The sequence below is a fragment of the Strix uralensis genome, chromosome 3 (genome assembly GCF_047716275.1).
Source record: "Strix uralensis isolate ZFMK-TIS-50842 chromosome 3, bStrUra1, whole genome shotgun sequence".
Classification (NCBI taxonomy): Eukaryota; Metazoa; Chordata; class Aves; order Strigiformes; family Strigidae; genus Strix; species Strix uralensis.
Window position 1 is genome coordinate 109,502,149 of NC_133974.1, and position 23,848 is coordinate 109,525,996.

Below are 23,848 nucleotides of genomic sequence, written 5' to 3' on the forward strand. Positions count from 1 at the left end.
GCAGTTGTTGTGAAGCAGAGCTATATGTCACTCTACACGCAGTTGTCCTGCTAGGAATGAGGAGGACAACAAGAACATGATCCTGTTCTTTGCTCACCAAAAGTGGTCGAGGTTATATCTGCAGCCCTCTCCCATTATAGCAACCTGTTTGTGGCTTACATGCTTTGTTGACATGGAAGCTTTGCTGGAAAGGCCAGTACAGCTGATAATATTATCAGGTATAAAACACTTGTTTTCATCTTGAAGAGACTTCAGACTGGTAGTTAATCCATCAGGCTCTGAAGTCAGTGATCACAGGTGAAGGCATGAGTGACATCAGTGTCTGGACTGAACTGTTAGGTTACTCCTGGGAGACAGCAGGTGTGCTGAATTCAAACCTTATCTGGACCCATCCACTTTGCCTTCCTGCCCAACTTGATAGGGAAGGGAAGAACCAGCCAAAAATAGCTGTTACGCTTGTCTGGAAATAGCTTTCAAGATGTCACCGAAACAGAGTCAGTGTCTGAGTGTTTGAAGTGCTCGGTTTTCTTGGCTTGTGCTTCTACTTGAATTTTTGTAGGTGTTGACCGATGAGGTTGGATCTAGTGTTGTATTGAATAACTTGGGCTAGCCAATAAAGCAAGACCAGCTCCCTGTTCCAGAGAGCCCTGACTGTGACATTTCATCGTTCTTCATTTGCTAGTCACTTGTTTTAGGTGCGTGCCAGGCTAAGGCAACATGAACAAAGCTAGGTGGGAGGCAGCAGCTGCTGTGCAAAGGCTGCAACCCATATGCTGCTTTCTCACCCCCTGGAAACTGCCAGGTGCCAAAGACTAATGGTTCACAGTGCAGATCCAGGAGGAGCTCTTGTGCTCCTTGCTTTCTGTGGCCAGTGTGTGGGGTGAGTGAGCTATGTCGGGGAATTAGCTCTGAAGTTAACTTGTCTGCCATAGGTGGGAATTAATTTAAAATTCTCAAGACACTATTGAGTTGCACCTGGTACGTGCCCAGAGCCTGGTCACAGCTGCTCTGGGCTTGGATGTGAGTGAAGAGGGAATAGCTGTGAAAGGCCAGCTCTGAGGAGCAGAAGTGCTCTGTGTCTTTGTCACTTGCCTGCTGTCTCCTCATGTTACTGAGCTCTGGCCAGAGTGTTAAACACTTGCCAATTGACTTCACTTGGGTGTAAAGAACATACAGGACTTTAGCAACCTCAGTGGTGCTGCCTAGACCTCAACTGACTCCTGTGTCGAGTGCATGGTGAGAACATAGGCACCAGTAACCTTGCTGAGGGACAGTTGTGGTAAAGTAATAGACACTTCCAACAGTGTGGAGTATTGGGTTCTTGGGCTGGCTGTTTGGACAGGAAGGTTTCATGCAGTTTCTGCCACTTCATGGGCTTCTCTGTGGTGTGGTGATAACAGGGATGTGTACTAATTGAGCACAGGGGCTCTGTGTTGCCTTGTCCAGGTGCAGCTGACCACCTGTGAGCTAAACCATCCAGAAGTTACGAAGCAGTGTCCTTAACCCTGATGTCTGCTTCTGGGAGTCAGTGGATTTGTTAGGGACCCACATCCCTGAAGGTCATGCACAGAAAGGATGTCAAGGGCCCAAAATCATCCTATGTTCTGGTGTGTGTGCTCTGGAAGATGTTGGAAAGACAGCTGCATTTGTCAGTTGAGTGCCTTGTCTTGACTCTTGCTTTGTGTTTTCTTCCGGTAAGGTCTCATCAGTTTACCACAAAGACGTATAAACCTTGTTCATCAGCATGTTGTAAGCCTTGTTTTGTCAGAGTTGCCTCCGCAGCATGACTGATTTTTAATGTTGCTGCTGAGTTTCTGTACAGTCAATCTGCACTTGCAGGTTTCTTGGCTATTTGACATTGCTCTCATGAACAAAGCAGTAGTGGTCAAGCAGCCCCAGTTAAAAATGCCCTCTCAGACTAAAGGTTGAAATACCTTGTGAGTGTTTTGGATGTCAGCAATAAGCAAAATAACAGAAGTTGATCTTAAATGACTGTGGCAGACCCTGATAGCTTGACACAAATGGCTTCTTGGGAGCAGGAGTCAATTTTAGTGAGGTGCCTTCTCTTTCTGCACAGTCATCCTAGGAGGTGCAGGTTATCATGCTTACAGCATGGTGGCCAATACTTTCACATACTCCTGAGAACAGTTTTTGTAATGTTCAGAGGCTTGGCAGTGATACACCATTGACAATAGAGCAGAAGTTTCTTTCAGTATTTGGAATGCGCACGCAAATGCAACGTCTAGTCGTCTTGCAGGGTTAGAGCATCAGAACGGGAGTATTACTTGCTGTTCCTGCAAAGCCTGTTAATCTCTGACTTGCGGTGACAGAATGGGAGCTCCTCTTGATTCCACAGTGGGGTTTTGTTAGTACTTTTAAATGCTGCTCATGGCTTTGGCGGGAATTTCTAAACAATGCCGTGAGTGTTAATGTTGTGTCTCTGCATTATGTATCTTTTTCTTGCCATTCCTTTTCATCCTGCTTCCCAGGACAGTTCTCTTAAGGTAGCTGTGTGTTTCTTGTTTCCTGGGATAGATTTATGGCTGTAAATGCATCTGTACATGCAGAGGAATGATAGATTTTTATTTGAATGTCACAAGTGCATGTGCAGGTTGAGTTCTCAAGATTAAGGCTGGTAGTCTGGACTTTTTCAGTGTCTGGAGAGCAGCAGATAATTCCTCTATAATCCTTTATGGAATGAAAAGTTTGCCAGAACTGGTGGCTTTTCTCTGAGCTGTTGTCGAAGCCTTTGCTCAAAGGAGAGGACTAATCTTTCAAGATGCGTCTACCCCCTCCTCTTTCTTATGAGTGTAAATATTTGCTTGCTAAATCCTTCTGATTCTTAAAATAACTTACTTTTGGCTCAGCTCTGTTTTCTTCTGCCTACTTGTACTTGCTTTGCATTTGGGTAGTTGTTTACAGTAGGAGATGCTGAATCTTGATTTGAGTTCAATACTTGCGTAAGTGGTGTTCTACCATTGCACAGCTTTCTAGAGAAGCTGCTGCCCCTTAGAATGAACTGGATTAAACCACGCCATGAATTTTGAGTGTGTTGGGATGACTCTCCAGAGGGTTCCTTCTGTGACCTGTGTTTCCCTGACACAGTGTCCTCTCCTAGACCTGAATGCTGTACTGCTGTCAGCAAAAAGATAGGCTAGTGGATGACAGAGCTAGTGGGTGCAGAGCGCTCTGCTCTTGGGTTTGTGCAACCTGCCATCACACCAAAAGCCTCCATGCTGTGCAGAGCTGCCTGCTGCTCTTGGCAGTGCTGCTGGACAAAGCCAGGGAGCACTATGCTTTCTAGTGTATTCATACTTTGTCTTTCCCTTGGTAATTGGGAGGGGGTGCACAGAAACTTTCTTCTGCTGCAGGAAGGAGTTTAGGTGATGTTTGGGTAATATGCAGGTTTTTTGCAAGAGTGAAGAGGAAGGAGTAGCTTTTTCTCTTTATTTTGCTGCTTGTGCACAGGACTTCTGTTTGTCTCATTTCTAAAGGTGTGATACATCAGGTGGTGTGCCTCAGGTGCTACTTCTGGGTATGGAGAGTTTCTGAACTAGAATTATTTTCAAAGCCTTCATTGGGGTGTGCTTGGGGGCAGGACAACCTGACTTGTCTGAATGCAGGTGCATGTTTCTTTGTGTGCTGAAGAACTGGAGAATGCAGTGCCTGCACTGACTGCCATGTGCTTTTCCATTGGCAGATGATGCCTTCATCAACCCCCATCTCCAGAGGATTTTTGAGCGTGTCCGTCAGAGTGCTGACTTCATGCCAATAAAGCAGATGATGGTGAGGAATATTCCTTCCTGCTTCTCAGGGGAGGAGGGACAATAAGAAAATAAATGTCACCTGTTACATACCCCAGTAAGGGAGGTGGATGGGGATTTTTAAGACTATTCTTTCAATAAATGTTGCACATTTTCAGTTGTGGGTAACATCTGATTCCTTATCTCAATTATGTGCTGCCTTTTCTCTCCAAAATACTGAAGGTCAGCAACAGACAGAGGGGAAAAATGTGGGGTTTTTGTGTCCTGAGACTGTGCTGATGGAACAGGATGTTGGATACAAATATGACTATAGGGTCTTGTTGAATGTAGCCTCTTCTTCTGTTTCCTCTCTTTCACCTTTCTTATGGATGTTAATGCAGTGTCTAAAAGTGCCTACATCCCACTTCAGAAATAGACTTACAAGCCTTAGTCTGATGGAAAATAAACAGCAAGTTTGTCCTTACTTTTTGGTTAAATCTAACCCACCATCAAGAAGAGCCAGAATGAAGCAAACAAAGTTTGCTTTCCCCAGTGTACATGTTCTTTCTTTCTCTCTACTTCCCTCTGTAAATTAAGATGTGAAGGGTGCTGCAAAAGAAATTGCCAGCACTACTTATCTTCTGAAAGACATTGAGCAGAGCCAGAACTTAAATATGGCAGTCTGGCAATGTAGCAAAAAAGCTGTTAAAGCAGGCTGTGATGTTTAATTGTCAATATTGCCTTAAAGAGAGTCACTCTTGCATGCGTGGATTACTTCTGTTCAGCTTGGCAGCATGATGAAAGAGGAGAAATATCTAACTCCTTGCTCATTTTCTGGAAGATAACAAGTGGCACCAAAAAGGGGACTTTTGTATTGCTAAGGCAGTGGTGTTTGTGCTCAAGATCTCTGTCTTTTAGGCCAGAGCATAAAAGCCTCACACAGATCTGATCAGCATCTGTTTCGTGCTGGGGGAGCACTGCTGGCTGGACCACTCCTCGCAATGGTGTGCAGTGATGAGGGAGGGAGGACAAATCTAGAAAGCAGGATATAGGTACTCAGAACTACTATAGGGTGTGTGAGTCACCTTAGAGGAAGATAATTTCCAATAGTGAAAATCTTAAATCTTTGTTTCCCATACCCTGATGCTTTCTTTTTATTTGTAGAAAACTCTGAACAATGATCTTGGTCCCAACTGGAGGGATAAACTGGAGTCCTTTGAAGAACGCCCCTTTGCTGCTGCTTCAATTGGTCAAGTTCACCTGGCACGCTTGAAAAATGGGAAAGAAGTTGCCATGAAAATCCAGGTGGGCTTTACAGACCAGCCTTGTCTCTTCTATGTGCCCCATAGAAGGGCAGGGGAGCTGCGTAAATGTGTTTACTGCTAGACAGATATGAAACATTTTAATGCAAGTGAAAATTTGAGTCCAGCAGTATCTTGCCTGGTGCAAGCAAGAAGGGAGGGACAGTAAAGCTTCTGCAGCTTGAGCCAGTCTCTGACTCCAGATGGGCGGGAGATGTCTCATAGGTAATAACTGCAGCGTGGGGATAATGGCAACAGCCCAAAGTTTTAAGTGACAAGCAGGCACTGACTGTCGAGCGGTGGCAGTCTGACAATGCAGAAAGGTATTCACCAACTCAAACTAAAGCTGTCAGCAAGTTCAGGCAGGTATTTCTAACAGAATTGAGTTCTGGAGCTAAAACCCCCTGTATAACATGGTTTTTAATCCAAAGGAGTGAGATCCCTTGCTGACTGAGCAAAGTTGGTCATCTGGTTGGTGTTTTTTATAAAGCAGGGAGACCTAAGAAACAGCATGGCTGGGTACTGGGTGTCATCTTCTCAAGCCATTTGTGTCCGAAGTACTCTCTGAAGTTAGGCCAAGGTAAAAGCAATGGAAAGCTAACCCTGTGGCATCAGCACACATTCTGTTCCACAGCAGTATAGGCTGGTTCCCTTCTCAACAGACAAGGTGAGAAGCCCCTGTTTGCCAGGGCTGGGCTGGGACCTCACTGCTGGCCCAGCTGCTGTGGATTAAGCACTCTGGGGCTGTCAGTGGCATGTGCTTTCAGCTGCGGTAGGGAAATGACTGACTGCCACCTCTGTTGTGAGATTTGTGTGTTTGAGAACCTTTCATGTGTTGGAAGAGTCCCTGTCAGAGGATGTGAACAGGCCATTCTGGTTGCAAGGAGCTGCATCTTAGCCTGTGTCTCTGTCCCCCATTTTAGATGCTGGGCTTTAAATGAGCTTTTAGAGGAGGGGTGTGTGGCTCAGGTGTGTCCTGGTTCATTGCCAGGCTGTGTTTTGGGGGTCAGTGGATGTTCGGCTGGAAGGCGTTTTTATCTTACTCTGTGCAACCAGGTCATCTAGTCTCAACACTGCCCTCTCCCATTCTGCCCCGCAGTACCCCGGAGTCGCCCAGAGCATCAACAGTGATGTTAACAACCTGATGACTGTCCTGAGCATGAGCAATATTCTTCCTGAAGGTAAAAATATGGAGAGCCTTGGCAGGCCCTGTGTTCCTGCTGGCACATGTCAAGTTCTGCCAACCCCTTTCAAGCAGCATATAGCATACTTTTCTCCATAGACTGGAGGGAGGAAACAGCCTCAAGGAAACAGTGAAAAGGACTTTAGAATTGCCAATTCTGCCCAGGAGCAGATCTTCTGCCGAAAGTGGAAGAGATAGTAGATGTGGGCAGTGGGTGCAGGGCCGACTTGGGGAGCCATGCTCTGCTCCTCATTCCTGCTGCAGACCTGCCAGCAAAGCACTGGCACTACCCACTCAGTGGGGTGGGAAGTGCACCCGTGTTGGTTCTTCCTGGCCATGAGTAATGTGCCCTTGTCCTGTGAGCTCTTTATAGTGAAGGACCTGTGGGACTCTTGGCAGAGTATAAAGTGTTTGGGTATACTCACTTTTGATGGCTTTCTAGGCATGAAGCGTCGGCAGGTTAGGTAGTCTTGCTTTGTCCCTGTTATTTTCTGGTACATTTAGCAGAACTCATTCTTCTCCGTGTATCCTGTAGTCCTCCATGTCTGCCATTCTCTGCTCTTCTCAGTCATTCTCTGTTCTTCCCAGTCAGAGTTGTGGAGAGGTGGAGAACTCTTAAGACGTGGAGCTTGCCTAGTGTCCCAGCACACAGATAAGTCCCTTTTCCCACAGGGAATGCAGGACTTACTACTTTTTTTTTCCAAATTATCTGCCTGCAGCAGCTGTAAATCTTAGTGGGACTGTACAAATACGGCTTTAAAATCAGGCTGGGTGCTGACCAAACCTGGGACTGTTCTCTGTGATGGCTGGGCAGGGCCCTGCAGAGGCTGCTGCAGTCCTGGCCATGTCTGGCCCAAGGAGTAGATAGGTTTTACAGCTCCAAGACTGAGAAGACCAGACTTGGCAACTCAGGCCCTGGCTGCATGCTGCTGCAGTTCACTGTCTTAGTCATGCTGGCTGTTTCTGCCTGGCAGTGCCTGCTCCCAGTTGTAGGCAGATACAGTTTGGAGCCTTTTTTGCTGCTTTTGCCCAGGCTGGTGTTTGGTGCTTCCACTGCTTGGTGTGTGTCTCTGCAGAGCCATGCCAATACCAAGAGCTGACAGCTTGGGCTTTGGGGTGAGAGCTGGGGGAGGATGGAACCCTACTGTACAAGCGCAGTGTGGATCTACCTTCCTTTAGGAGTAGCTGCATAGCCTTGGCCTGTGATTACCCACAGAACCTGTATCTAGTTGGAAATACGCTTTGGGTCTCTGAGCTGAAGAGTACAAGAGGCCTCAGTTGGCTGGATAGCAAGTTGCTCCTCAGCTGCAGCTCTGGAAAGCTTAGCCTGAGAGGCTCCTTTTTTCTAAGCCTACTTTCTTTTCTGCTGTTTGACTTTCAGGTTTATTCCCTGAGCATTTGATTGAAGTCCTGAGCAGAGAGCTGGCCCTGGAGTGTGACTACCAGAGAGAAGCTGCCTGTGCAAGGAAATTCCAGTATGTTCACACCATTGCTTCAATCCCACCCATCTGTGTGTGTGTGCAATGCAGGAGAGGTGGCTTAACTTGAGGGATGGTGGGGAGATGAATGCCATGCCCTGGGATGCAGCATAGGTGAAGGGTGTGTGTTTGTGGCCTGAGCTGTTGGCTAGAATTATCACCTTGTCTCAGCCAGGTGTGTTTTCAGTCAGCTGAACTGTGATGCTAATGTTGAAGCATGGGGATGAGGCAGGTGGCTGCTATCCTCTCTCCTTTAGTGTGAGTCTGTTTTACCCCATAGGAAGGTGCTGCAGTAACTCTTGAGGCCAGGTTGCAGTGCTGTTCTGTGTACTCTCATGGCAGCCTCTTGTAAGCTACTCCTATCCTTTGGTCTAGGAGGTTTTTCAGTTCAGCCCTCTTACAGCATTTACCACCACCAGCACTGCCTGCTCCCTTGTTTTGCCTTAGCAGCAGGGACTGGGTTGTTTTTACACAAAAGCAGGATGAGGGAGAGCTGCCGGAGGCTGCATGCCCCTCCTGTCCCTCTCCAGAACTGCCCCTGTGGCATTGCTCCCCTTGGAAAAGGCCTGTTCCTTCCATGTGTGTAGTCTGGCCCTGAAGTGGGTGAGCAAAGGAGCCCAGTGCCCTTTGATGTACCAGCCTGGAGCCCTCCTAATGTCTCTGCTCTGGCAGGAGATGTGACCGCAGGAGCCAGCAGCAGCTGTAAGTCACTGGCATGGTTTCTGGTGACCTGATCCCTACTGTAACTGCTGAGGAAAATGGCTCCTGGCAGCCACAGCCAGGGTGTGGGGAGAGGTGGTGTGAAGGGGCTGTGTGCTGTGCAAGGTGCTGCGGAGGGCTCCTAACCTTTTCCTCTCCTTTCTCCATCCCCTAGGGAGCTGCTGAAAGACCACCCCTTCTTTTACGTCCCAAGAGTAGTGGATGAGCTGTGCAGCAAGCATGTCCTGACCACAGAGCTGGTGTCCGGCTTCCCCTTGGATCAAGCTGTAGGGCTGAGCCAGGAGATTCGAAATGAGGTACTGTGGGGGGGTGGCCTCCCCTCACTCAGCACAGTGTGCTCGGCCTGCCTGGTGACTGGCAGACCAGGGGATGCTTTGTGGAAGGGCAAACCCTGAGCAGTGCAAAGCAGGGCTGGAGTTGGGGACTGCCTGCAGCCTCTTGGAAGAATTCTGTGTCATGAATTTGGCAGCAATGTTGGAGTCTCCCCAGGTCTTGCAGGTGCCAGTATTCAGCAGGGAGGGGGTGAATGGCAAGGGTGGCTGAAGGGGAGGTAGCCCAGCTGTGTAACTCCTAGATGCCCTGTTTCTGATGACCTTATGTCTGGGAGGGATTGTCAGCTAGGAGAGAGGGGTCTTGTTTTGCAGCTGCTCTTTTGGGCAGGAGTGCAGAATCATCTCAGTGCAAGTGGCTGGGTGTCATCTCCTCCTGCGGGACTGACCCGTGCTGCACAGGGCTGCTGGAAAAGTACGTCTCGATAAACAGGAGGGGGGATGTGGAGATGGGTAGGCGTTGGGCTGAATATAGCAAGGGATTGGAGTGCTGTGGTGGGACAAGCAGCTGCTCTAGTAGCAGAAATAACTGTCCTGGTATTTGGATTTTTCTTTTTTTTTTTTGTCTTGGTGCGAGCTGTCAGCTGTTAGCAGGTCACTGGGGAAGAGGGCAGAGTATGTTCCTCTAGATAAACAGATCTGTGTCACACTGGGCTTGAAGCTATGCCAGAGCTGGCTGCCTGTGACCCCTGCACTGTCTGTTCTTAGGGCTTGTCCCCTCTGATGAGCCGCTGTATCATCAGGGCTGCTTTTAAAAGGCTGTGAGGTGGGGTGTCGCTGCAGGAGCTCTTCTTTCCTATAAGCGACTGGCCTGGCTGACCCACAGCCTTCTGACCCAAATGGCAGTGTTGTGTAGCAAGGTCTGGCTTGTGTTTGGTGCTCTCCTCCCTCCCTCTTGGATATGGTGTTTCACTTGGCTTTGCGCGGAAGCTGAACAGAGGCAGGATGAGGTTGGCAGTTCTGCTGAACAGGCTCCAGCTTAAGTATCCTCACAGAAAAGCTCTGCTGTAGTATGTAATTCAGTAGTGAGCTCGTCAGAGCCTGCTACCCTTGCTTCCCCCATGCCTGTCGGTCCCAAGGTGTAGGTCTGCTGCTCCTCCCTCAAGCTGGGTCAGTCCTGAGCCCAGCAGAAGACTTGGCTGAGCAGTACATGGTGGGGGTGTGTATCTAGTGAAGACCCCTTTCAGTAATGGTTTGGTCCTAGCTCTGTACATTGTTTGGCAGCTTTACAGGAATAGATTCTCCTCTTCAGCTTCTTCAGGCCTTTAACTTAAAATGCCCTGGAACCACATCTCATTTCCCCTGAACTGCACTGGCTTCATTTTGGCCAGGGTCCTGCAGGACTTCCCACCAGGGTAGGCTATAGTGCTCTGCTGGCTTCCCCCACTTCTGCTTCTGGATCTCTCTTTGCACTGTGAAGATGTTCCTTTGCTCTCGGAGCAACAACCTAGTGTGTAGTTAAAGCTGGGAAGGTAAAAAGCAGGACCAGGACAAAAGTGACACATGCAGTTGGATGATCCCTGGAGCCTGTTCTCAGCTGCCAGATACGGGGTATCTGCCTCTCTGGAGGCACATCCAGGGGCTGATATGAACTACAGCTCAGGCTGATGTAAAACTTGCATGGCACCTGTGCTGTCTGCTAAGGATGTCCCATGGCTGGTGTGGGCTGGGAGTTGCTGAGATGTGCTCCCTCACCTCTTCAGGAGTTTTGCTGCATGGAGCAGATCATTCCTGCCAGGGTGGTGATGTGTTCTGTGTTTGCTAATGCCCACTGTAAATTACAGTGTGAGTAGGGCTTGCTGCCCTCCTGACTTGCTGCTTTCTCTTCTTGCTTTTCAAGATCTGTCACAACATCCTGGTCCTGTGTCTGCGGGAGCTGTTTGAGTTCAGGTACATGCAGACTGATCCAAACTGGTCAAACTTCTTCTATGACCCACAGTTGCACAAGGTAAGCCCATGCAGCTGCTCTTCTGCCTGTACAAGAGCAGGTTTTCACCAGTGCTTGACTATTCCCCACTCCCAGAGCCCTTACTGAGATTCCCCCACTTTAATGAGCCCTTACTGAAATTCCCTCAGATTCCTGTCTTTGAGCCTTGGGCAGACAGGACAGTGAAACCTGTCCCTCTGCCACTTGTCCTCTCTTGGTCTGGGTAGGAGAGCAGGGCTCCCATAACCCTGGCTGGCTGCTTGTCTTTGGCCTTAGTTCCAGTCACAGCTACTTCCTTAGCCTTGGGGGCTGTCTTGAAGCTGGTCAGTGGGAAGTTGCAGCTGGCGCTGCTCTACCAGGGCACACCCGAGCTAAGGACTTTTTAGCTGAATGCTCTGGTCTTATGCTGTGCTGAAGATAAGGGGAGCAATTGCAGATGTCCTGCTTGTTGGGTTTGGCTGCTTGCTTGTGCCCTGCAGGTCAGATGGAATTGCTTGTTCATCCCTGAGGTCTGTAGTGGAAAGTGTTGGGAAAAGGTTCTGTGCTGCTCTGTCTGCACCCAGAAAGTCTGGGTGGAGCATCATCAGCTGAGCGGGTGTGACTGTGAGCATAGGCCGTACCTCCTCTGCCATGGACTAGTGCAAATGTTTGTGCTGCTGTCAGGGAATAAAGGAGTTAGGGGGAAGCTGAGCTGCAGTGGAAAGGCTCTCCAGCCAGCTGAGCTTCCTGAAGACATCAGGGGTTGTCTTAAGGTCAGGCTTTACTTGAGTGGTTGACAGTGTAATACAGATGGGTTTGTCCATTTCCAGGTGGCCCTGCTGGACTTTGGAGCAACACGAGGGTTCGATGAGAAGTTCACAGATGTCTACATAGAGGTGAGGACTTGCACTGTGTTCTGGAGTGCTGCACTGGGGGGCTTAAGGGTATTTGCAAAATTGTGCTTCTCTTAGCTGTATCACTTTGTACTTGAATCCACTTTGGGTGTAGAGGGAAGCAGGGCTGGAGGCAAGAGAGATGTCTGTTGCTGTTTCATCCCTTACCATAGCCTTCTGCATGTCTGCTGCAAGCCTCTGGCGATCTGAGTTTGGATGTTTAAATTGTGTGACAAACGCAGAGAACTAATGTTGCTTACCGGGAGACTCGGGCAGCAGAGCCCATCGGAGCACTCAGAGTTCAGTGATTCTGATGTGAGTGTATGTGGGAATTGCTTGTCCTGGTCACTGTCTCTGGCTTGCTTACAGACTGATAAATGTGTGTGAAGTCATATGTGCTTCCTTCGTGATCACCATGTTCTGCACTTGATAAATCGAGTTGCAGGGGCCAGCAAATGTCACCTAAAGCTGGCTCTACTGTTTTGTTGGGGGATGACTGATTGGTTTGTGAAGGTTTTTTGATGTCCCTTATGTTCTCTGGGCTATGTGTAGCCCTACTGGGAAGAGCTTTGGAGAGCCAGCAGCTGTATCTTTTTGCCAGTAGCTCTTAAACTGGCCAACATGAAGATGAGGGCAGAGGCAAGGAAGTGAGTGGGCAGCATGTGTACCTGTAGCCTACGTAGCAGTCCTGTACTCAAAACACTTTTCAGTCATCCCCAAGCTCTCCTCAAAGTGTTCCTCCTATTCAGGTAATCAAGGCAGCTGCTGACATGGACAGAGAGAGAGTACTGAAGAAGTCCATTGAAATGAAATTCCTCACTGGCTATGAAGTCAAGGTATGGAGCAGAAGGGTCTGCTTTTAGTGGTGGTCACTGATAAGTTTGTTGTGGGTCTGTGGACTTCCCCAGATTTCTTGATGCGGTAAAAGCCAGTGACAGTCCGAAAGCCCTGATGATGAGGGAGGAGGGCAAAAAAAAGGTTGTGGCTTTTGTTCTTTTGCTTCCTTTTGAGAGTGGTAATGATGATACAGCTAGCCCCACCACCACTGTCCTTCCTGCTCTCCCCCAGCAAGACCCTGCAGGTGGTGATGAGTGCTGAAATTTCATGACTGGGCAGATGGTCTTCTGGAAGGTTTAGTTGCCCAAAACTGTATTAACCAAATATTCATCAGTCTGGGGGCTGGAAGCTACTTTATTGTGGGTATGGCTAGGTATTTCTTCTGAGCTGCTGCTGTTGGCACATTTCTCCTTTTCCTCCCTGGTGATTAAAATGGCTGGTGATGTTATTTATGCCTCTTTCCTTTCGGGCAGGAAATGGAAGATGCCCACTTAAATGCTGTCCTCATCCTGGGAGAGGCTTTTGCATCTGAGGAACCTTTTGATTTCGGCAACCAAAGCACCACTGAAAAGATCCATGGTTTAATCCCAGTCATGCTGAAGCATCGGCTTGTCCCTCCACCAGAGGAGACCTACTCTCTTCATCGGAAGATGGGAGGTTCTTTCCTTATCTGCACCAAACTGAAGGCCAAAATTCCCTGCAAAAACATGTTCCAAGAGGCATATAGCAAATATTGGAGCAGTAGAGGCAAGAAGCCAGAGGAGTAGTAAGAATGAACTAACATGTCTTGTTCTGAGGGCACAGTTCATCTGAGCCTTGCAGAGAGCGTTCTAGTCTCCCATGTGTTGCACCCCAGCTCTCCATCCTCTTGAGATGCAGCAGCCTGTGCCCTGGAAGCCACGTGTGCGTTTCACAAGGACAAAGCTGTTCTTTCATGCTGTGTCTGTCCTACACTGACTGCCAGTACAGTCTGCAGCTTGCAGGAAACTATCTTCTTGAGTGCTTCTGTACTGTTTCAAGGCACCAGCTGACTACCTTGAATGCATTTTTAACACTGTGATGGTGGCTGCATATTGATTGGGTTTTATAATGAGTAGAGGAAGGAGGACAAGAGCAGAACTTAATACTGAAACCTGTTTGTAATTCTCAAAAAATTGTTTTTTAAAAACCTTCCCTCGTTCATGCCAAGGTGGAATTTGAGTAATTTTCATACTGTGAATTATAGAATAAAATACCAAGGTGTATGTACCCTACCACAGACACATTCACCACCTCCCCCCATTTTTGTAAGTCACGTGGTGGCAGTCTAAGAACCCTCCTGGATTTTCCTGACATTGATTTAATGGAAGCAGGGTGTGTGTGTGTGTACATAGGATGAAGTTTTATGCTTTCTGCCTCTCTTTGGCTTGCAAGCTGAACATAGGAAATATTTTAAAAATCTGAGAATTGAATGCCAATCTCTTAAATACACATGTACACTCACACAACCCATCTTAGTTCTGGGAGTCAAATATGTAATCAACAGCTATATCTGAGCACAAATAGTGGGATTCTTCACTGTCTGGTAGGTATCAGCTTTCCTGAGGGCGAGTTAGGTAAGCCTCAACTCTGACACCAATTGCTTGCTGGACTCCTAACCAAGAACCTAGTGTGTCTGTCTGTTTTCCTGTATTACGCAGAACTTAGGGCAAGGCAGACAAACACCTAATGTCTCTCATGAGCATTTCAAGCTTTTGCTGAAATGTCACACATGTAAAACCAGACGCACAGTTTTAAACTATTGGAGTCAAGCTAGGAAATTTACTTTCTTAGACTTTTTGTACAAAGCCTGTACCTGTACAACTTTGTGATTTCAATAAAAAAGAGCTTGTGCGGTGGGCCTTCTGCCTGCAGTTTTTTCATCTTCTGGTGTGTAATGAAGAGCCAAGTGAATCATGTCCTATTCTGTGGGATAAAGAGGAGTTGAGCAGGAGGAGAAGCTTCAACGTGTCCTCTTGTTGCAGTTGTTTGTTGTTTGCTCGAAGAATTGCTACTACCCTTGTAAAGCCATCTATGTATGGCCTGTTTATTCATCATCTTTCCATTGCAGCTGTGTCACTAGTGCTAACAGTGATGGTGACAAGCTTACCAGGAGCCAGAAGGACATCAGCCTGAACATCTGTCTGGCCATGAAAATCCCTGGTAATTGACTTCTCTTCTTGTTTTCCTTTGTTTTAATCACTGTTATGAGTCTCCTGGACACAAGTCTTTTTGCCTTTCTTCCACTTGTGAATAAAGGGTGGCTGTTGGAACTGGTGCTTACCTGGTGCTAGAAAAAGCAGATGTCCTTACCTGGCAAGTGCCAGATATTTAGCAGCAAGCTCAGCTGGTCCTACTCAGTTAAGGCAGCCCAGGAATGCAGAGGTTGTATGATCTTAAACTTCAGTATGTAAGAAATCCTGACTGCTGTCATTTCCAGAGGTAAAGACACAGGTAAGTGAATAAATGGTCTCTCTCAGGAGGGACCTCTGAGAAATAGGAAAACAGGTTATTGTATTACCTTTATTCCAAGATCATAAACATATAAACTACTTCATTTAAGACTTAGTTGAAAAAGATGCAGTGCTGTTTAGTTCAACTAAAAGCACTGGTCAGGTTATTCCTAACCCTTTGAGAAGAGTGAACTCTGCTGTTCAGTGAAGTAATAGTTTTGCATTAAGCTGTTTAACTTTGTACACTGATAGAGTAACTTTCCTTATTGTTTTGGGTTTTGCTAGACATTGTTTAGTTTTTTTTCCTTTGGACCTAGACCTTGCAGCTGTAAAAACAGTGGAATTGTTGGAGATGTTGAATGCTTATGTTAAAGGTTAAAAAGCAAAGTATAAAAAGCTGACAAGGGAATTGGATTAGGTAAACTTCAGAGCAGAATTTCTGAAATGGAACATTCAGAGGCAGAGAACCTGCAAAGAAGGCAAAATAACTCAAGAGTGTTACAGTTCACTACTTTCCCAGTAAGCACAACTAGGTGAGATTGGTATGTGCTGGTTCATGGGACCACAGATCTTTTGTATACCATGCTGGGGCATCAGTGTTTTAACTTTCAGCAAACACTTCCTTTCAGAGAGAGTGTGTTTAAGAATAGCATCGAGCTGAACAATGGAGTTTGCATTTGCCTAAAGAGTAGCAACTAGCAGAAGGTATGGTGTTTCTTTATTAGGAGATTTAATTAGAGCTCTCAGTCCCTAATTCTCCTGGCCACCTGTGCATGTTTTAAGAGCATTAATTTCTATAATTTTGTCCAGACTTGTGACATGAATTGCACAGCTGTGACAAAATGATGAACTAGAAACACTGTTCTGGCTTCAAGTCAAAAGTCATGACACTTTACAGTGAGGAAGAACACTTGATCACTGCTGCTTGCTCTATACCAGCTAGTGCATTTGCTTGAACTACATATGTATGTTGAGGAGGTGAATGTTTCTGTGCTGCAGCAAGCTTTAAATTCTAGAAAATCCTCTTACAGAAAACAGTGCTTTGTTCTACAGGGCAAGCTGGAAGTTAAATCGACTTCTCTGAAGACAGGGATTTTCCATGCTAAAGAATCAAGATTCAGGCTACAGGTGGTAGCATTGCTTTTCCCACCTTCTTTCTTTAGTCGCTACCTCAAAACAGAAAATGAATGCTGAGGAGCTGAACAGGAAGTTCACTTTCTGCTTTTCTAATGGCCAAATCCCTTGAAATAGAAGGCCCCTTTCCGAAGACTTTCACCACTGTGATGGTGCAACTGGAACCCTGGGAAGCAGAAATACAGCAGAGGAAATGGTATTTCACAGAGCTACAGCAGCTAGGAAAGACCTGCAGTGGCCTAAATGGGATGAGCCCATGGGCTTAAATTCACATAAGCTAGAGTGGGGGGCTGAGAAAGCAATAATTTTGACTGAAGGAGAGGGACAGGATCAGAAGTTTCTGTGGAGTAAGGGGGCCTGTGGCCATGTATGAAGCGGGAAGCACGCTGACTGTTCCTGGAGGGGATTGCTGGTGATCTCTTATGAATGGGACAATGACCAGGCCGGCACTGCTGGCAGCACAGGATCAGTAACAGCATAGTCTGGTATTCCTGCTGCAGGTGGCTGAAGCATGTGCTCAAAGCTAGGACTTCCACTAACAGGGTAACGGAAGATGTCCCAGCAGACAGACTCTGGTATGGAAGAAGTCCCAGACTGACTTGTGAGGAACTGGTGGGTGATGTGAAAGGGTCAGGGCACATGCAAAATTTCACAGGTATTTTGAGATGTACTTAAAGATGTGTGAAAGTCAGTTTGCTGGTAGCTCAGAAATAAGTAAGAATCCAGCCTCTTAACACTAGGACAGCTGAAACATTTGACTAAATGAAGGAGGAGCATCAGAAACAATGACTACAAATATTGATGCAGAACAGATGACCTAAGAAAAAAGTCAGGAAAATGGAGGTTGGTGAAGTTTGATATACTCTGAATTTTCAAAAAGGATCTGGTAATTTTTTCTGAAAGGTGTTAGAGCTAAATCCATTTTCTTATACATCCCTTTTCTTACCACTGTGTACTTGTGCAGATGTGTTACAACACGCTTCAACACCATTATTCCCCTTTCCTCCTCAAAGCTTAATGTGGAGAGGTAGGAAAAAAAGACAGAACATCTGCATTTCTAACAGTTCCCTGTTTTATTGCAGTACATCAAAGTAGGTTAATATTAAGTGTGTTACCAACATAAAATATTGGTGGTCAGTCATTTTTACATTGTTGACTTTTCCACCTTAAATATTTCTGTGCAAAAGAATCTACATCATTGTTCTGTAGCAGAGAATCTCTTACAATGTCCCCTACAACAGTGAGGGCATTAAACAAAATAGTGAGAAGAGGCAAAAAGCAGAATCTTTCCCCCACACGCACACTTGTCAGCTTTTATACTCTAAAACAAAAAAGTGATTACATCTATGCCATGCAAAACTGTACAATAATATTACAATGAAAAACCTAAAAAACATTTTAAAAATAAATGATATGAAACTGTCATACATAAAAAGGCAGGTATAATTGCTCTGAAATAGCAACACTGGTTTTTTGTGGATTTCTTCCCTGTGGATGAGACTTTCTTAAATGCAGAATGAAAATAGGTTGTACTGAGCTGCAGCTGGAATGAAAGACAGAATTGGAATTTAGACTGGAAAGCCTGCAGCAGAGTGGTTTCTGGGGGTGTCTATCAAATACAGTGTGAACACAAAGCACACAGAAGGGTGCAGTTTGTGTTAGTGCAGAAAGTTGTCCCATTTCCTCCATGGAACTGATTCCTATTAACAAAAAACCCCACAGCAGAAGCTACTATGTGCCACTGATTCTCAGACTAAGGCTCAGGAGGTGTGGGTACTTGCACTGCAATATATTTTACCTTTAATGTATGTATTTAAGATGAAACAGTGTGCATAAAAAGGAAAAAAAACCTTTCTTCCACCCAAGAGCATGTTTGTCCTGTCATTCAGGGTCTGGCCACGCAAGACAATATGATGCCAGAACCTGTTTCTGTGTTAATGCTCCAGCTGTTTTGTTTTGAAAGGCTGACACCCTCTGTGAACCAGTTAGATGTGGTTAAACTACATTTCTATAAATACGCTCTGCTTTTTGGACTTTTTTGGTATAAGACCCTTTAACTTCCCTCTGCCATATACCTGAGAATAACACACCTGGCTTATAATTTTATCAGAATCAAATGAAAGAGATAACATTCCTGACTCAGTTTTGAAACTTGCTAAAATGGGCAAAATGCACATTCATAACAAGCCACAGCAACTACCAGAGAGGAAAAGCAGCAACTACTTCACCACAGCCTCAGGAATGTTGTTTATGGTTTTTTTTTTTTTTTTTGAAATCACCAGCTGTCTTCTACAGGTCAAAGGCAATAGAGAACAGAGTACTGTAACCCTGCTTTTGGGTTTATGAAATGTGGAAGGAAGCCACATATCTGTGTGCGCACACGTGCAGGGGAAAACTATGTACCAAACCTTTTTCATTCTATAACCTGGAATCCTTAGTAGCTGCCTGAATCTGTTCAGATCCTTTGTTGCCATCAAGAGAAGAGAAAAAAAAAAAAATGCAAAACCCCAACAACCCATATGTTTAAGCAGTGTCAAAAATGCAAACACCTTCAGTCTCAGCCAAAAGGAAAAAATCAGCTAGATACATACTGTGTACAGAGAACATATGCTACAGTCAAAAAGTCAGTGGGAGATTTTTAAGCTCCCTGAACAAAATGCAGCCCTCTAACTGTGAAGTTGAAGCAATGCTACAGTGCAAAGTAGCAAACATCAAACCTTAAGAGACAACTGTCTTTGAGATACCAGTCAAGAGTCTTACAGTTCAAATGACCAAGTTACTTCTCCTAGCCCAATGAGTATTGAAAAAGCTCAGCTACAGTATGCATGTTTTCAGTGTTCATACCAAGAAAAAAAAAAAGATGAGTGTGGTTTAAAATTGAGCATATAATCAAATGGTCCCCAAATATATAAAACTATTCAAGTCCTAGGACAATTTTTCTGTTTTCAAATAAGTGATGTGGTCATTTGCTTTTCAACTGAGAGAACAGTTGCTGTTTCTCTTTTGAACAGATGTGTATAAAAATGCACAGTACCAAACTAATGATTAACTATAGTAATCCTAAAGGAGACTGCCAAGGCTTAGAAAGTGTGGTGCACAAACAGTGTAGGCCTGGGGAGCTCTCATCATCCGGAGCTTAGTTTTGTAACACGGCTGACCTACGCTCTGCCTGAAAATGTCAGGTTTTGCTATCAATAGATTGCAGGCACCATAATGGAGTAAATGTAGCAGTTTACTTGATTTAATTGTTTGCTGTGTTGTGGCTCTTTGGGTTCCATTTTCAGATAGAGCATTAGCTCAACTGCAAAAAAAAAAAAATCCACAAAAAAGATCCTGTGACCCTCTCTCAGGGGACTGTCACACAGGCTGCTCTATCTTAAATGACTGCTGTTTAAATGCCTTCTCTCAACACCAAAATAAGATTAATGTTTAAATACAACATACAGTAAATACAAAACTAGTCTGCAAAGGCTTTGAAAAGTGTGTGGACATGCTTCACCAAAAGGAGGGAATTGTGGGGAAAAAGCAGTGGCTATACTTGAAGCAATACACAGCCTTTAAAAAGAAGCTGATATGGAATTTTAATAATGCCAATAACGCCCTGCCTATCTGTCCCTCAGAAAGACTGAAAACTTTTCTGTGAGGAATTAATTTCGAGTGCTTAGCTGTTTGCTAAAGCTTTTAATAATTAAATACCAGGCTTGCAAAAGTAGTAGCTTTGAAAACAACACAACCAGCTTGCTACTCTGAAAAACCCAAACAGGAGAGAGACAGGCTTTTGATATGACGGTTTCTAAAAAACATTTCTTGAATTCCTGTCCCAAAATAACATTGAATGAGCTTAAACTTGGACAAGCCTCTTGATTCAGAGTGGAAGAGAAATTTTACCTAGGAGACCCAGCATGATTAAATGGATTAGATGATGAGTCTCATTCCCTGTTTCACATTTAGATCATAACTGGAAATTACTGTACATGGTTTGAACTTACCTATAACCTCTATTAGGGAAGACAGAAACTGGAAAAACTGCAAACATCTCTATGTGGGTGAAACACTATATACTGCTGACTGCAAGAATAGGGAATGGTTTAATAAGAGCTGTAACAAGTTTCCGAAACCCACAAAAACCAGTATTCTAAATACAAAAAGCCCTTAACATGTTTATGGTCATAGTATAAAGCCAGCAACAATACTACTGAGAAGAGAGGCTCATTTCAACACACTCCCAAATGAAAAACGCATCTGCCTTGCTAACTAAAGAGACGAGACACCTTCCTCTCACCATCCATTTGTACATCAGTCTCTCTCTTTATTCTGTTGACTGCGTGACCAGCTTCAGCTTTTTATTTATTTTTGCAACTTCAGTGGGCTCTGTGTTCCACCGCAATACTTTCTGCCCTCCAGCCTGACCTGCTACTGGAACCAAACAGCAGGTGAGCACATAGAAACAACTGCAAATTGCACAAACCCACAGCGCGGGGAGGGAGGGAGAGGAAAACCAACCTTGCCAGCATGGCAGTTGTGGGTGACTAGGCATCTTTGACTACCACAGTGTGAACAGTGTGAGGTCAGTCTTCAAGGTTCTTTGTTGCTACAGTGACAGCATAGCCACCCGGGGCTAGCTTCGGGCTAAGGGCACTCGTTTGGCTGATGTGTATTAGCAACTAGTATTTGGTAACAACAGTAACAGTTTTCTGGTTAGGGATGGTCAAGGAGATGTGGAAGACTGCTCCCTTCCGAGTTAAACCCGGTCAAAGGCTGACCCAGGGAAACAGTTTTCCTGCTGAATCCTGCTGCATTGAACTCCCTTGCTGCCTTCAGGACCTCTACTGTCGCATGCCGTAAGGTTCCTCAGCCGCACAGCCAGCACACAAGAAACCAGGGCAGCCACCTGGCCGACTGGTGCCCTTGGGTGGCGGGGCAGGCGGTTGCTTTCCAATTGTCATTTTTGCAAAGGATGGGGGTTAACGTGAAAGTAGGAATTACAGCTTCAGTTATGCTACTGCCAGAAGTAAAGCAATGTGAAAGCACTGCAGGGACCTCTCCCGGCAGCGCAGTGAGTGCTACGCAAAAGGCATATCTGTCCTGCAAAAGGTTTTAGGCCAGGCCTCCAAGTCTGTATATTACCGAGCATGAAAACAGGGACAACACAAATCTTAAATTAAAGGCTCTCTTAAATAAGCATCCATCTTCTGCTGCATACACAATGCTTTTTTTCTTTGAATATATACATACGTATTTTACTCTAACATCTGCGTATTTATTTAAACTCTGTACTGTAGTAAAATATGCATCATTTTAATCAATAAGGATTTGCTGGCGACAATCAGATTGACATTCAAACGTGGTGGCTGAAAGCTTTTATGTGCCTCTGACATACTGATCATTCCCCATGCAGGGGAAGGGGTCTCTGTGCTACTTTTGTACAGTACAATGAGCTATTGTATGAAAACAAAATCCCTCTGAATTTTCTCTTGTTGATACTGGTCTGGTCTACTTAAACTACTTTTTGGGAAGTGGAAGGGGGGGTGGGATAAGTATGTCTTTAAAAATGAAGCAGCTGTAACCACAAAAATGAAACCAATACTAATACAAATCTACAGCATCTGATATTTACCAACACCCTAACTTTGCTCGTTTGCTGCTCTCAAATCTGGGGAAGGGAGGGTGAGGCAGTGCTGAACGGTGCTGAAGACAACCAGCTTTTACCTTCCTCTGTACCCCACTCCCAGATCACTTTCAGACAGGGAATGGGGAGGGTTAGGATGATGAAGGTGAGAACTGGAACAAGTGAAGGGGACAGCCATGGGGACAGCAAGCTGCTGTGATGTCAAATCTGAATGCTGAAGCAGTTCATGAGTCCCAACTCACGTGGTCAGAGCTCTCCAGGGAGAGGCTCTTGGTCTTGTGAGGAGAAACCGGGCTGGGAGGGCTGCTGAGGTTGGAGCTGTTTGATGCAGTAGAGTGTCTCGGAGAGTCAGAGTCCTGCAGCCCAAAGACACAGAAGAACACCAGTAAGTAACGGGATAGCAAGTTTGAGAGTGACTGAGGGGGTGTGAGCAACAGGTGACTGGATTCAAAGGCCTCCATGTATTTTGCTTGTGTCCAAAAATACTGAGGAATTTTTTTTTGCTCAGAATATCCTGGTCCAGGGACACTTTAGAGTAAGCAGTCAGATCACTCTGCTTTCAGCAGGCATAACTGACACTGCCATAAGGACACAGCACCTGTGGGATTCTTGCAGTCTGCATGTTGCAGAGGGCCTCTTGGTCAGCAGAGTGTGCAACTTCAGGTTGCCTGTGAAGCTACAACGGCTCCTGCCTTTTCACAGATTATGATCTGAGATACTCCTGCACTAAACCGAGGAATCTTTATGGTACAGGCTTCATCACAGCTACCTCTTCTGTGTCACTCCCACGATATTAATTTAAAGCGTCCTAATCAAGTTACTGCAGTTGGATCTTCCAGAGTACAGTAGAATGCAACTATGTCTGAGTTTGGGTTGCCTTCCAGCTTCAACTGAAAGCATATACTCAGTACCACGAAAAGCCTGTGTGATCTCTAACTTTCCCACTTGGTAAGAAAATGGGCTGAGGAAGTTTTGCTGGCCAACTTCAGATTGAAACCTCCCATGTAAAACATTCTTGGTTGGAGGGACTGAGTTTAGAACTGAGCAGGACTGCAGTTCTATCATAATGATAGTCTGTTCTGCACAAAATATAAAGTATTAAATACAGTTTCTGCTCCAAATGAAATTATTATAATTCTTAAATTACCTTGTTAGCTTCAGGCACTCCGAGTACAAAAGGTCTCCTGTAAAACGGTTGCTAAGATAAGCGCTTAAGAGTCTTTGCAAATAAAGGGCAGGAGTATCACCACTTCAAGCTGTGACAGGTCATTATCAAGCTGTTGCTCTAGTGGGCCAGTATTTTTGGGAGCCTCACTACCCACCTATCTCCAGGTAAGGAGCACAGAGAGAGTTTTCTGCATGTTAAATAACAGGACCAGACACAGTTTGACCAAAGTCTTTTGTCAGGATAGCCTGAAATACAGGAAATCCAAATTTTCATTGTCAATGACTCCTGAACTTGTAGCCAAACCCATGACAAAATTTAACTTCCTCACCTTTATCAACACACTTAAATTTTCTCCTCTTTTTCCCGTCACTCACCTCTCGCTCATAGTCCCTTGTTGGTGCATCGCTGCCTTGGTCCAGGCCACCAGAGGATAAGGAACCGTCCGAGGGCGATGCCATAGGCTGACGCTTTGCTCCATAGCTACCTCCTGAGAATTCCCTCCGCAAAGCACTGCCATTTTGTGCAGATGACCCTAAAACGCACAGAGGAATTAAACTGTGTTACAGACACCCACTCGAGGTACTAGAAATTTGTTAGCTGTTTCTCTGGTTAGTTCTGCTTTCCTCCAGCATGTCCCAAGATGCTCAGCTCATCCTTTGCAGGCTGTGTGGGCTTTTATCTTGTCTGCTGCCAGCTGCAGCTCTTCCTAGGGATTCTCTGGTCCCTGCCTTGGCCTGTCAGCATTAGCGCACTTGGCCCAGCACAGACACAGTCACTATGTTTCTGCCAAAGACAGCAGTTGCACAAACTGCTGTGGTGGCAGCCTAGTTCCAGTGGCCTCTTTCCCAGGGAGTAGGTGGGTTGTACCGGCAGGTACAGACTACAGCAGACACACACGCTTTCTGCGAGCGAATGGCAATGTGCAACAAACGTGGCGTATGCCACGGGAAGGGAAAAAACCTAGGGATGTTGGGACACCAGACTGGCCTCTACTTTCACACGGTCCATTATTTAGTCACTTGCCTGGTCTCAGCACAGTTCTTGTGCTGACTGGCA

General features: G+C 45.7%; 2 protein-coding genes across 16 annotated transcripts in view; one reads left to right on the forward strand and one right to left on the reverse strand.

Annotated features, from left to right (window-relative positions):
• Positions 1 to 14,270, forward strand: part of COQ8A (coenzyme Q8A) — a 47,805-nt gene extending 33,535 nt beyond the window's left edge. For all 3 annotated transcript variants that reach the window (XM_074863879.1, XM_074863881.1, XM_074863880.1), the window contains 9 exons: positions 3,701 to 3,786; positions 4,908 to 5,048; positions 6,144 to 6,225; positions 7,609 to 7,702; positions 8,580 to 8,721; positions 10,595 to 10,702; positions 11,491 to 11,556; positions 12,303 to 12,389; positions 12,864 to 14,270. In XM_074863879.1, the coding sequence (XP_074719980.1) occupies positions 3,701 to 3,786; positions 4,908 to 5,048; positions 6,144 to 6,225; positions 7,609 to 7,702; positions 8,580 to 8,721; positions 10,595 to 10,702; positions 11,491 to 11,556; positions 12,303 to 12,389; positions 12,864 to 13,157 (1,100 nt within the window). In that variant the 3' untranslated portion in view covers positions 13,158 to 14,270. The remainder of the gene's footprint in view (positions 1 to 3,700; positions 3,787 to 4,907; positions 5,049 to 6,143; positions 6,226 to 7,608; positions 7,703 to 8,579; positions 8,722 to 10,594; positions 10,703 to 11,490; positions 11,557 to 12,302; positions 12,390 to 12,863) is intronic.
• A 2,779-nt stretch (positions 14,271 to 17,049) lies between these two features.
• The window catches only part of CDC42BPA (CDC42 binding protein kinase alpha), a 191,607-nt gene continuing 184,808 nt past the window's right edge, over positions 17,050 to 23,848 (reverse strand). For all 13 annotated transcript variants that reach the window (XM_074863873.1, XM_074863878.1, XM_074863872.1 and 10 more), the window contains 2 exons: positions 23,167 to 23,324; positions 17,050 to 21,980 (listed from right to left, as the gene is read on the reverse strand). In XM_074863873.1, coding sequence (XP_074719974.1) covers positions 21,849 to 21,980; positions 23,167 to 23,324 — 290 coding nt within the window. In that variant the 3' untranslated portion in view covers positions 17,050 to 21,848. The remainder of the gene's footprint in view (positions 21,981 to 23,166; positions 23,325 to 23,848) is intronic.